Source organism: Nipponia nippon, unplaced genomic scaffold (genome assembly GCF_047370975.1).
Source record: "Nipponia nippon isolate SJK-2023a ecotype South Korea unplaced genomic scaffold, ASM4737097v1 scaffold_11, whole genome shotgun sequence".
In the NCBI taxonomy this organism is placed as follows: Eukaryota; Metazoa; Chordata; class Aves; order Pelecaniformes; family Threskiornithidae; genus Nipponia; species Nipponia nippon.
The window spans coordinates 14,265,680-14,280,000 of NW_028262302.1; the positions used below are offsets into that span (position 1 = coordinate 14,265,680).

The window sequence follows — 14,321 nt, forward strand, 5'->3', positions numbered from 1 at the left end:
TCAACCCCCTCCCTCCCACAAAGCCATAGTAAAAGTCTCCTGTTTACCTGTCGGACAAGCCAGAATCCTTCCTTCCTCCTGAATGTTCCTTTTATATAATTAATGATAATAACTATTCATAAGTATCACTCACTGTTGGAGCAGTATTTTATTCCTTGTAGGATGTTAGTGGTTTTCACTTAACAAAACCAATTTTTAAAGTCTTTTTTTTCTTCTTTGGGTGGAGGCAAAACTTGCCCAAGAGTGCACATCTATACAAAAAGAGTGCTGAGCAGGTTCTTTATGCTAAGCCCCTTGGTTTCAGTGTTCGTCAGTGCCCTTTTTTTTGTCATGCAAACCTCTAAATCACGGGGCTTTGAAGAAGGAAATGGGCCACTTGAATTGGTCATCAGGAAATGGCCTCAGAAAATCCTGAGAGTTTTCACAGAAGGAAAGCCCAGACTGAAAAAAATCTGGGTTTTAGAGTTTAGATTATTTCTTTACTAGTCCCAGGATATTCTCTTACAAAGGAGTCTCTAAGGGTGTGGAAAGCCCTTGTGTTAACCTCAACTAATATCTCTTCTAAGACTAGTCATGATACCTTATGTGAACTTAATCTGAAAAAAAGTTAAGACAACCTCAGTATATTTACCTGTTACCCAAGTAAGAGTCACCTTTGCTTGCACAGGACCTTTCAAATATTTTCAGCAGAAACAAGGTGATATCAGTGTTATCGTACAGGACAAATGTATGGGAAGGATTGTTGCAACAGGATAAGGGTGAGCCTGGACATTAAAGCTTCTGATGAAAGTTTTGTGAATCCAGGCGGTTAAAAGGACACCTTTAGTTATTTGTATTTGTTTGGAGGGGGGGATGTTTATATCTGTGAGGGTCTCATGTTCTTTGGTATCTTATAGTTGCCCTTGAGGATCATAGAATCATTTAGGTTGGAAAAGACCTTTAAGATCATCAAGTCCAACCATTAACCTAGCACTGCCAAGTCCACCACTAAACCATGTCCCTAAGCACCACATCTACCTGTCTTTTAAATACCCCCAGGGATGGGGACTCAACCCCTTCCCTGGGCAGCCTGGTCCAATGCCTGACTACCCTTTCGGTGAAGAAGTTTTTCCTAATATCCAACCTAAACCTCCCCTGGCGCAGCTTGAGGCCGTTTCCTCTTGTCCTGTCACTTGCTGCTTGGGAGAAGAGACCGACCCCCACCTTGCTACAGCCTCCTTTCAGGTAGTTGCAGAGAGCGATAAGGTCTCCCCTCAGCCTCCTCTTCTCCAGACTAAACAACCCCAGCTCCTTCTGCCGCTCCTCATCAGACTTGTGCTCTAGACCCTTCACCAGCTTCGTTGCCCTTCTTTGGACACGCTCCAGCACCTCCATGTCCTTCTTGTAGTGAGGGGCCCAAAACTGAACACAGTACTCGAGGTGCGGCCTCACCAGTGCCGAGTACAGGGGGACGATCGCTCCCCTAGCCCTGCTGGCCACACTATTCCTGATACAAGCCAGGAGGCCATTGGCCTTCTTCCCCCCCTGTCAGGGTGCTCCCGCCTTCCAGCCTCTGCCCCGCCCCTCCCGCAGGGCGGGGCTTGAAGCGCCGTGCCGCCTCACGCATTTCCCGGCGCTTCCTGCGCCTGCGCACCGCGTCCCGGAAGGCAGCCACGTCTGCCGGAAGACGGGGTTGCGCCGGCGAGCCCGGCCCGGGGCCTCGCAGTGACCGTCGCCGCCCGGTGTCCCCTTCCCCCGCCCCCCGTAACCCCCTCACGACTCCCCTCGGGCCGGGGGGGGGGGTCTCCCGCGCTGGCAGGAGGTGAGGCCGGGCTGTGCTGAGGCCTCTGCCGCTCCTGAGGGGCCGCCGGGTGGGGGCGGGGGGCCGGGCCGGGGGAGGGCCGGGGACAGGCAGCCGTGCTAAGGGGGAGCGGGGAGGGGAGGGCAGCGGCCACCCTGAGCATCGCCCTCCCGCCCGGCCTCGCCTGCCTCTGCGCTTCCCCCTTCCCGCTGCGGGTGTGCTCGGCCAAGGGACCCTCCGCAAGCCCGCCCTGGGGGGAGGGAGCCCTTCCCGGGAGCTGGGATAGAGGCACACGTCGCCCGTGTAGTGTCGCAGGCCCTTGGTGGAGGTGAAGGCATGCCCCTGTCCCCGTGTTGGTGTCACAGAAGGGACAGCAGGCTGCAAAGTTTGTTGGGGAGAAGTTCCTCTGTCTGACCCAGTTTATGAATCTGCAGGCCAAACATCTAGGGGTTTGTTGTTACCTGTTCCTGTAATGATTATCTGGCCACTTTTCCTCCTCCAACTGAGTTTGGTTTTGTCAGGTGCAATCAGACTGCATTTTGTATTATTGGTGCCGCTTGGCTAGCAGGCTGGATGCTCTCTGGCAGGTGCTGATGCCAAAAACAGATATGGTGGTCCTGATAGCTTAGCCTTGGTTTTGTCTCTTTTCCTTGGAAAGTGAGTCGGTTTATTTCCATCCGTTACCAAAGCAGCGAAATACCGAGCGAGTAGGAGAAAAGTATTAAAGTAATTACAGCGCTAATGGATTAACACAGCAGTTGTTTAGGTAATCTATACATCTTGTCTTATCAACACCACTCTGATTTGTAATCATTCTATGTCTTTTGCAGCATACAGTCCTGAAATTTTGATTTTATAGAGTTTATCAACAGACATTCATCATGTCTTGGCTTGCTGATCTCGCTGGAAAGGCAGAGGATCTACTCAACAGAGTTGATCAAGGAGCTGCATCGGCTCTGAGCAAAAAAGACACAGCAAGCAGTGCAGTTTATGATAACAGGAATTTGGACTCTGCCAGTGAATATTCTGAATTGCGCCAGCATACTGGAGAACTGAAATATCAGGCGACATCCAAAGCAGCCTACATCTCCTCAGCAGCTGATAATATTAAACATCAAAAGGCCACAATCCTAGCAGGAACAGCAAATGTTAAACCAGCACGTAGGACATCTTCAGAGGTTGCTTCTCCAGTAGAAAGTGTTTCCACACCCAGAGCTGCCTCACATTTTGTGAGAAGAAAAAAGTCAGAACCTGATGATGAGTTGCTATTTGATTTTCTCAACAGTTCGGAGAAGGAGCCTAATGGAAGGATGGACTCTAAAAAAGAAAAGAGCAAGGCACCTGTTCTTCCAAATCACTCTCGGACTTCAAGCATTAGTTCTGTGTCTACCAGTACACAGAGTGCAAAAACTACTGAAGATAATTCCATCAGGAGCCAAGGCAATGGTAGTTAAATAGTATTGAACCTAGAGATATTTAAAACCCAAGTATGTCTAGGGTAAGGCTAGGTAATGGATTTACTGTCACTTCATGAAACATTTAGTGGTAGTAGTATGTCAAATGTGTGGAGTACAGCAGTGTCTTTCACATTTTTTCATCACTGTGATAATCTTGGATACCATGCTAATTTGACAAGCTGCATAATTAATGCCTAAATCTTTTATGTTCTGTATGTACCTCATTGCTACTGCTCACCTTGACCTCCCTGAGCTATGACCTGACCTTGCATCAGCCCCTGTACGTCCCCACTTAGAAGCACAGGCGCTGCTGCGTTTGTTTGATCGCTCGGGGGCCCTTACCTATTGTTGCCACGTAGGAGAGTGAGTGACTTTCACCAGCTGGTAGATGGTGTTGGCTGTTGTCCAGTGCACCATGTGGGATGATGTGAGTTTTCTCTGTGCCACCATGCAAGAGGGGTAAGCTGTCAAACTTGCTTGTCCTGCAGAGTGGGAAGCTGGATGTGGATAGGCTGTTGTAGAGTTACAGGCATGAGAGAGCTAGCTAGATAAAGCCTTCAGGTTTGCCAGAGTAGTTCATTACTGCAGTCTAATTCCAGACATCTGAAAGAGCCTCCAGGCCAGATGGTCACAAGTTGGGGCGATTCTGAAGTCAGTGCAAAGGAGAATGTGGCTGGGAAGTGTCAGGAAACTTGTTTTCTCTATCAGACCATCCAATCTATACTCAGTCCTTGCTGTTGCTGTGCTACTTTGCTGTTGTTTAGTCTAGAAAATTGAAGCAAATGGTTATATTATTTCTTAATAATGTAGTTAGAATATTTTATTATTTGTTCAGTACTTTGAGTATGTAAAGCACTGTAAATGCCAGTTTTTTACTTACCACATGAAGTATGCTGAAAAGTTTTAGATGTAAAAAGGAATCATCTTCAAAGGGGTGAATATTTTTCTATTTCTGGGTCTGTAACTTTTCAATAAGGTTTACTACTATGAATAATAATTCAAATATGTTAGACCTGGCTCTATGGCCTTGCTGATTGGTGCCTAAGGAACATACTTGTTTTGCTCAGCGTGGCCTGTTGAATTTTCTTCTGAGGATTTTTAAGTGGAGTTTGCATTGCGGAGCTGCCAAATGAGGAAGCACACAATTAGAACAGAGAGCTTGAGCATGCTTGTTTCAAAGTTGATTGTATAGATATATCTGTGTCATTTAAATGTTCTGTATGGATCTGTTGAAGTAGCTTATGATACATTAGCTATATACAAAAACAATTAGCATTATACTTTGTACATTGCCGTGGATATAATCTAATATGTGCTATAAACGGCTAGTTTCTTGCTTCATTAATCTGTTGCGTTTTCCAGACAAAGGAATGAAAATAAATTGTCTGATAGTTTGGAAATTGTGTAAATTAATCAAAAGGAAGGAGATGATGCTTCTTAGAACCATTTAAATAGGAAAGGGGTTTGAGAAAATGTGGAAGAAATCTTGCTGTCACTGCTGCTACTTGTCAATGTGGTGGTGTTCAGAATTAATAGTCTGCCCCAGCTCCCTGGGCTCTGGGTGACAGGGACTGTTGCAATGGTAACAAGGAAGGTGGAGCAGGTTGGTTGCTGATCACAAGGTGAAGTAAGTAACGTTGTGACAGCTACCCTGCAGTCTTGCTTGGAATTAGTTGCCATCCGTCCCCCTGGATTTTCGGCAGTTACTCATCTGGGACATACTAAATTCAGAAGTAGTATTTTTGGATCTCCTGCTTGTTTGCTCGTTGTGTGCTATGCTGTTTCATCTTAACACTGCTGCAAAGCTTCCAACTATCTGCATGCTGGAATCAAGACTATTACAGTGGATGTATCAATTTCACAGCATTAATCCAGGATGCTCTGTGTGTGTTTGTGCATGGTGGGGAAAGGCTGTTGGTTCCTTGTTCCCTGCAAGGGACTGTTGTTCAGAATAGTGCCAGGAGTTCCCTTACTGTTCTCACTGAGATTCTAAGATTTAAAAAAAAAAAAAAAGAAAAAGAAAAATCTGTATTTTGGTTTCCATAATCTAGAGAATTACAGTTTGTGTTGGCAGAAAGCTTTTAACAGTTTGACAGAGTATATCTACCTTATATTTTTTCATTAGAGAAAGGAGAGATCATGTTTCTGCTTCAAATCACTGCAACTTGACTTCCCATAGTAAAAGTGCTTTCGAAAAATATTTTGAGAGATTTATTAATACAGAATTATCAGTAAGATGATGTTTTGACTGAAATTATTCTTAAAATGGCTTTTTACATAAAGATAACTAATATACATAGCTATGTGTCTGAGTTACATATTTAGGTTTGATATCACAATGATTAAGTGTAGTCATCTGAACAGATTTTTTAAAATAAAATTTACATCCTCGAAATCAAAATCTTAATGGAAAGCCAGAATGAACTTGTACTAAAAATTCCCCTAGTTAGTTGCTATGTATATTTAATCTCTTCTGTTACTTTCTCAGCTTCTGAAGACATCTCTGGGCAGCATAGTCATAGAAAAGTATTAATGTTTTGAAATCCTAAATTTGACATTAATGTAATAAGAAATTTTATAACTTCCATGTCTTGTCTTGCAGGATTAACAAATACGCTGCATGATACACTGTATAATAGTCCTATTTTGTGCAAGTCCCCTGGGAGAAGCAGCTCCATATTCCATTTCAATATAAGCTATTCTGAGTTATTATTATTATTATTATGCATTTAACCACTGATACAGCACATGGAATTGCTGTTTATATCAAGGCAACTTACATGTACATATATTAGTTCTAACTTGCATCTCTCTGTACAGAAACTCCAGACAGTTCAGATTCTGGACTGGGAGCACAAGGGGATGGCGTGAAGGATTCATCACTAAGTGCAGTAACTAATCCTAGCCTTTCAGCTAATGATGATTGCAAATCACATGAGCTATCCAATCTTCGCCTGGAGAATCAGCTGCTGCGGAATGAAGTTCAATCTTTAAATCAAGAAATGGCTTCATTAATTCAGAGGTCCAAAGAAACACAAGAAGGTACTGTGGTTTGGAAACTCAAGTGTAACATATTACTAAAATGCTAGTGAACTAGAAAACAATGCTATTTCTATGTTAGTGTTTTGTGTTTATAATAAAATCTTTCTAGTTAAATTTGCATGTATGACTTACTAAGCAAAATGATTCTTGGTTTCAGAATAATAAGCTGGGAGAAACTAAAAGGCTTGTTCAACTACAAAGATAACACAAATGTTGATTAAAACAATGCGGTCAAGTTAGTTCCAAAACTTACATTTTATTAAAACAGTATTGGCAAATGTTATCAGTATTAAAATACTTCTCCTGCATTTTAACATCTTGCAAAATACTTATTTTTAAGTGCATAAATTCCTTTAAATACTTCAAAATCTGACTGCTTTCTGCTGTAGGCTATAATCTCTGATGCCTGGAAACTGATGGTAGAAATATAAAATTTAGTATTTTTGTATGACTCCACTAGCTTTTTCAAAGCCAAATGAAATAACAAATACAAAAAATGTGAATATAATTAAACACTTAAATGATAAAACCTGGACCAAACTTGTGCTGTTAGGCATACAACTGAAGGACTGCATTTTTTTCAAAGTAACCGTATGGGCCAGAGAATTTTAATTTCTGTTGAAGTTTATTATGTGATGTTTGATTAAAAACAGAAGCTGCTATAAGTATTCAGGCATTATTTCAACACTAGTGTATTTTTCTGCTGTTTTTTAGGTTGAGCTTATTGTCACATTGAATTGAACTAGGAGCTTTATGCAGAGGTTTCCAAAGGCTTGCTCGCATGGAGGGTATTTGACAGTAGGCCATTGCAAGGGGTGGGGCGCGTAAAATTTGTCTGCAGTGTGGCACAGAATGAAATGCCTGTTTTGAGATCACCTGTAAAATTTTGTGTCGTGCTCTGACAGGCAGTCTGGCATTTGTTACTTCTTGGTAGCTCATAAAGTTTCAGTGTTACTTCAACCTGGTTGTATTCAATTTCTTTCTTTAAGAAATGTGATGTGTGCATCCTGACCATTTAGAATACCTTGTGATACCTACTTTTATAAACTTCAAAGAAACTTCTTATTTTGTAGAATTGAACAAATCCCGAGAAAGGGTTGAGAAGTGGAATGTTGACCATTCAAAGAGTGACAGGATGGTTAGAGAACTTCGAGCTCGAGTTGATGATCTGACAGAAGCTGTTGGTGCCAAGGATTCACAGCTAGCTGTGCTGAAAGTACGGTTGCAAGAAGCTGATCAGCTCTTAAGTGCTCGGACAGAAGCTTTGGAAGCATTGCAGAGTGAAAAATCACGGTACTTCATAATTTCATGCTTCATAATTCTGCAAATAGTAGCAAGTTTGAAAATTCAACGTAGATAATTTAGTCTCTTTAAGAATAAAAATGAGTAAACTAATGGAGAAAGGGATTGTATCAGATTTGAAATATGAGGATTAAAGTTTGCTCTGAGCCCACTGTATCATAGCTGGCAGTGGGAACAGGGCAAATGAGTATTAAATAGGGGCTATTGTCACCTGATTATTGAAATCCATTTTGTATAAAGTACTTATGTGTGTGTCAGAGGCCTGAAGCTGAAGATCTCAAGAAATATGTTTTTGCCTTGAAAAATACATTTGCTTATCCACAAATATGAAGACTTTTCTGACTTATATCAGTGCTGGGATATGAATCGGCAATTGGATACTCCAGAATATAGGTCAGGGAGGAGATGCGTGAGTCATTAACTCCAGGCCTCACACCTGTAGCCAGCCATATTCAATAATTGACTAGGTAAATTTTCAAAGCTGGTCTGAAAACCAGGTAGTTGTATTTCTACCAGAAAATCACACTAGATTTCTTCTTTTTCAATTAATATGTATATCGCTCTTTCAGGATAATACAAGACCACAGTGAAGGGAGCAGTTTGCAAAATCAAGCTCTTCAAACTCTTCAAGAGAGGCTGCGTGATGCAGACTCCGCACTCAAGCGAGAGCAAGAAAGTTACAAACAAATGCAGGTTAGACATTAAGAGTAAGGAAGAGTTTCAGACTCTACCTTTGAGATCAGATCTGTGAGGTTACAACTGCTCTCTCTTCCCCTTGACTTCGGTTCCTGTTCAGGGTGCTAAATGCTTAGAACGATGTGCTGTCTGCTGCGCTAAGTATCCGTGTGATGCTAGCTTACTTTTTATATGTTATTTTGAAAGCTTTGTGGTTAAAAGTTTTTTGAGGATTAATGCTGATAATTCGTACTGTTTTTTCATGCTAACTTTAATGTTAAAACATGTTCTAAAACTAAATTGGTAATCAATTTAATTTTCTATGCTATGTTGTTACACAACAAATTGTTACACAATCTTAAGATGTAATCTTAAGAATATTAAGCTGGACAATCACTTCTGTGGTAAAGATGTGAGTACATTGTTGCTAGAGACTGCTTTCCACACTTAGCTTGGCCTTTGTTATGTATAATAGCATCTTTGAAAATCTTTATCAGCATCTGATTTTGTTTTTTTAAAGTACATCAGAATATGGCAGACTACATTTGATGATATTTTTTGAGGGGAAAGCTTACTTTTTGTTTACCAAATAAATGTAAATAATAGGAAGATTTTTATTCCCTCACTATTTCTGGTGATGGAAAGAAATGCATATTTTTACTGATATTATTTAGCACTTGCTTAAGAAAGCAGGATTTCTTTCCACATAGCACTTCTGTGGCTTTAAGTTGGAGGTGGTAGATATGAGGTGTTGTGTCACATGTAGTTGCTTTTAAACTTTCTTTTTTCCTTTCTAGGTTAAAGTTGAGACTGTGTTTAAACACAAAGTATTGTTTCTTTATTGCTAATAGAATGAGTTTGCGGCTCGTCTAAGTAAAATGGAAGCAGAACGTCAGAACTTGGCAGAAGGGATAACTGTAGCAGAAAGAAAGTATTTAGATGAAAAGAGGCGAGCTGATGAGCTTCAGCAGCAAGTCAAAGTGACTAAAAACCACCTAGAATCTGCAAAACAGGAACTGACAGACTATAAACAGAAAGCTACTCGCATACTCCAAGTAAGCATTTCTGTAAAGAAATCCAGTTTGATTTGTACAGTTAACTTGTTTAAGGTGTTATGCTTCAAATAATCTAATTAGTGGGTTTTTTTTTTTTTTCCTGTGACCTGTAATTTATTTTGGAGCATATCTATAATGATACCTTTACAGAACAGCTACCAGTCTGCATTTTGTAAATTTAAGTTTACATATGGAGCTAAGCAATTGAAATGGAAGTTCAGTTTCTGAACTTAAACAAAAATGCAAGTGAGCCGTTGCACTTACTGTGCAACATCTGTCAGTGTTTTCTGCATCCAAGAGTCCAATCTTAGGCATATAGATAAACAGATGTAACCTACAATTTGTTCCACACCCAGTATTCTGGAGTCAAGAATATTGCTCTATTCTATTGCTCTATTCTGCTTGAGGCTGAAGCATAGCATATAATGGATGCTTATGTGTAAACCAAAGAAAATATTTTTATATATTCTGAAAGGTTGCATGTGATCAGCATTATATAAACAATGGCAAAATTATGTATTTCGTGCAGAGTTCTATGTTACTTAAGTTGTTAAAGGTACCAAATCCAAACATGGTCAGTTTGAGTCTTGTTTATAAAAGTTAGCGAAATGTTGAAGGTAAAGGTGTCTGTTTCGAATAATTAATTTAGTCTGATATCCAAGGGCAGGCTTTAAATCATCTTGATAAATACGAGAAGCATGAGATCAGAAGTCAATGTCGAGCTAACATTAGGTTGACTCTGAATAAAATGGTTCATCCTCTTTCTCAGAAGAGTTATTGCTGTATTTGGCTCTTATTTGGCTGCTTTAGCAGGAGAAAGGATGGACTGAAAGTTTTGTCTTTAGTCTCTTTTAGTGTCCGTCTTCTCTCTTATGGTAGCTGGAAAGCCAAAATTGTTCCCATGACATGTTTAACATTCTAGGCACTTCTAAAGAGAAAAGCTGTACTCTTCCTCAGATAACACAGGCTTTCAATAAAGCTCTTCCTCAGATAACACAGGCTTTCAATAAATCCAGTCCCATGACATACAGGAAGTCAGAAAAATTATCAGTAGGGAAGCATTTTCATTTTAAAATGTGTAGGGTCATTATTAACTTCGCTAAAAGAACAGATAAAGCAGTTCTTTTTCTGTATGTCTACATTTGAATTTTAGAGCAAAGTCATTTTGGCATATTCTAGTTGAGCACTTGTTAAATACTGCAATAAATAATACATTGATTTATTATTTCAGTCTAAAGAAAAGTTGATAAACAGCTTAAAAGAAGGTTCTGGTATTGAAGGCCTGGATAGCAATACTGCAAGCACAATGGAACTAGAAGAACTGAGACATGAGCGAGACACTCAGAGAGAAGAAATACAAAAACTGATGGGGCAAATACAACAGATGAGAGCAGAGCTGCAGGTAGCTATGATTATGTACACGTGTATTTGTAGTTAACCATGCACAAAGGACTGTTTTCTTGTATATTTTAGGGCTGTTGCTTCTAGTGATTATTTGACCTAGTATTAAAATAAGCCAACTTTTGCTCAAGGTGAGACAAGTGCTTATTGATACCCAGTTTCTTTCCACGTTCTCTCTCACCACTTCAGGTCATGGGGGAGATGCCGCTTCTCTCTTCCCTCACTACTGTGCCCTCCTTTTGAGGGAAGCATTTCTTCCCAAACAAGCGTGGTGATTTCTGTAGAGATCACCTATATCCTTTTCTGCAAGGGCTACTAATCCTTAAAGCAGCTGTAATCCGAGTCATCTGCTGGCAAAATTGGCTCAACCCAGCAGTTGCACGCAAGCCTCCTTTACACAGTTTTATCCTGTAGACAGTAGAAGGGAAAAAGTGGAGGCTTTTCATGTTCACAACATGCATTTATTTTATTACTATATTAGTAAAAATATTCTGTATAGAATGACCAAATGTCATTTATTCAATACACCCTCACCTTCATTTTCTTTTGAAGCAATATTGCAGATACAACTTTTTTTTTGCTGTTACCTATGACAGAGTACCGTATTGTTTGAATGTTAGTGAAATGGTAACATTTCTGTTCATTTCAGGATATGGAGACTCAGCAGGTAAGTGAAGCTGAGTCAGTGAGAGAGCAGCTTCAAGACCTACAGGAGCAAATAGCAGCACATAAAATGGCCAAGCAAGAGGCAGAAGCTGAACTAGAACGGCAAAAACAGGTAAGGAATTCTTGAAAGCTGATTGGTCTTATTTTAGACCTCATGTGGTGTCATCAGTAAAGTCTTTGGCTTAATAAGAGAGTACCTTATACAGTATTTGGGTTATTTTTTTGTCTGGTATTCCAAAGAAATCACCAAAAGCTTAATGAATGTCACTAGGCCAAACCGTGCGACCAGTACTAAGCAATGGACAGGGCTTTCCGGATACTCCTGATAAACAGAGATCTCACTGATGTATTAAAGAATAAACATGACCCTAGGGAGTGCACACAATTGATCACGTTCTTAAATTTTATCAGCAGGGGAACAATCAAACAATAGGGATATAGTAACATTTGTAACCGTTATTTATATCAAGAAACTCAAATACTAAAAATGGTTACTGTAGAACTTCCTGCGCTTAATTACTACATAAGATTTAGCTCATAAAACAATGTTACTGTAGTACCAACTCACGGATATTTTTTTAATCCACTTGTTACTCAGTTCTGAATTTAAATGTTGTTACTTCCAAACTTCTCAATTAGACAAATTGCTGATAAAATTATATTAATGAATTTTGTCAGATTGCGTCATCTTTTTAAGCAAACTCCCCCTTGATTTAAGCCGTTTTGTGCTAAAAAGAGAGGAAAAAAGGCAAACTCATGTTCCATGTGAACAAACTTATTATTCAGTAGCAATCAGACAAATACTTTGCACCCTATTAAAAAATTTCTCTCTAAGAAAAAGCTCATGTAAAGAGAATTAATAATGAGGAAAGCAGGAGAGTACACTGTATCTGCTAGGAACAATTTATCTTATAGGATTATCTGTCCTTCCAGAAATTAAGTTTTAATGAGATGCTAGCAGCTTGAACTAATTAAAAGGCAGAAGTCAAGGTCTGCTCTTGATGGATAGCTGATGTTTATTGTATCAAAGCAGATGGTAGATTGTATTTTGTTACTCCTGCCCTTCTGAGGGGTATATTTTAAGTCAATACTGCACATAGAAAAAGTGAGGTGAATTTAAAAAAGAAAAAAGCATTATCAGTTATTACAGAAACTGAAGTATTCCTTTTGATGACACACATTTACATGTGCTTTTAAAGTAATTGCATGCATTGGTACTTAATACAATTACTGTCTGTTCTATCTGGGAATTCCTTTAACTATTGCCATGAGGTTTCTGAGTCTAAAGATGGCAAGTAAGTAGAGGTGTTATTTCTTATACACCTGACGGTTTGAAGGGGGAATGGGATTATCTGTTTTCTGTTGTAACTGACAGCTGAAGTGATACAGTGATTTGAAGACTGTCTTAATTTAGAAGATAAGCATGACAAGTCTTTAAGTCAGAGTTAAAATAGCCGCTAAGTCATGGAAGTAACAAAACACGATTAGATTTGCTGTTCAGTAAGTTATCCCTTACTAATATACCTTTCCCTTTCACACCTGTTATGTTAATTTATCCTAAACTTTAAAGGAAGATCTGTGTCATACAGAATTATAGATAGATATGCCAAGGGTTTTTAAACAGTTTTAAAAAATGGTATCTCGGATTGATGGGTTTATTTTAGGAATACAGATTCCCCCCAAAGCATTTCCTAATTGTTTAAGTTACATTATCAACATCATATCAAGATAGCAATATAATAAATGGTGAGAGTATAAGGAAGATAAATCATGGTCCCAATGAAATTGTGTGACTCTTAGTAAACTAGTCTGGATTAATATTTATATTAGGTCAGTCTCTACAAAAGAATTTGATAAGACTTGTAGGTTGTGTCTTCATACTCAGCTCTCTGCCTGCACCCCCTAGCCAGACACTTAACTAAGATTAAATTTCAGTTTACATTTGATTGCAGCATATTGCCTTCTTGTGTTCTGCTGTGAAACTCTAGATAAGGGAATGTGTCTCAAAATACTTATACATATAAAATCTTTTATTTGTGATTGTGATACATTTTATAGGAACTCCATTATACTGAAGAAGAATTGTATCGAACAAAGAATACTTTGCAAAGCAGAATAAAAGACAGAGAGGAAGAAATTCAGAAGCTCAGAAATCAGGTACTGTGTGTGTATAGAAAATAACTTTATCACCTTCAGTTATGAAAACAGTGAAGAGAACTATTAATTTGATTAAACTGTACAAAAGAAACATAAATGCTCTACTAATGAGTTACAGTGTACGTGTTTTCAGTACAGAGTAGAGCTTTGAGTGGAGGGAGTACAAGAAGGGAACCACGAAGCAGTAAATAGCCTAATTTATAATTGCATGCGCTTTTGTCTTCGGGGGGGGGGGAATCAACCTGTGTCCCAACTAGACCTGATGGGGTGGTGCTAGATCAACATTCTTCTTTTTGAAAACTAAAAAAAGTCATTGGTGCTTGATTGGGTCATCATGGTTTCTGCAATGATCCTTTAAACTGGGCATAAGAACATAAATAACATCCTACAGACTCAGTGATCCATCTAGCCTGCTGTTCTATCTTGGAGAGTGGCAATGGGGCCAGCATGTGAGCCTGGCCGCTTTCTTCACTCCCTTGTACTTGCTCAGCATCAGCACTTGAATTAGGAGCATTAGTGTTTACGTCCCTACTGAGTCCCACCAGTATGTTTATGGACCTATTTTCCTTGAATCAGTCTAATCCCTTTTGGAACCTTCCGATACTTGTCAGCCCCCACAGTCTCCTTGGGCAGCATGAAGGCATAGGCCTCATTTTGTGTCAGTTATCTTCATTTTGTGTCAGTTATCTTAGCGTAATGAAAAGTAGTCTATATGTAGAGAAATTGATAGTCTAGAGTCAACTACGGTCAGCTGTACAGTTATAGTGTCAGGGGATTTGGAAATTG

General features: G+C 39.6%; 1 protein-coding gene across 1 annotated transcript in view; it reads left to right on the top strand.

Moving 5' to 3' along the window:
- Positions 1 to 1,630: 1,630 nt before the first annotated feature.
- GOLGA5 (golgin A5) overlaps positions 1,631 to 14,321 on the top strand; it is a 19,521-nt gene continuing 6,830 nt past the window's right edge. The window contains exons 1-9 of the mRNA XM_087747555.1: positions 1,631 to 1,801; positions 2,611 to 3,226; positions 6,058 to 6,279; positions 7,353 to 7,572; positions 8,151 to 8,274; positions 9,108 to 9,311; positions 10,543 to 10,713; positions 11,362 to 11,490; positions 13,437 to 13,535. Coding sequence (XP_087603681.1) covers positions 2,662 to 3,226; positions 6,058 to 6,279; positions 7,353 to 7,572; positions 8,151 to 8,274; positions 9,108 to 9,311; positions 10,543 to 10,713; positions 11,362 to 11,490; positions 13,437 to 13,535 — 1,734 coding nt within the window. The 5' untranslated portion in view covers positions 1,631 to 1,801; positions 2,611 to 2,661. The remainder of the gene's footprint in view (positions 1,802 to 2,610; positions 3,227 to 6,057; positions 6,280 to 7,352; positions 7,573 to 8,150; positions 8,275 to 9,107; positions 9,312 to 10,542; positions 10,714 to 11,361; positions 11,491 to 13,436; positions 13,536 to 14,321) is intronic.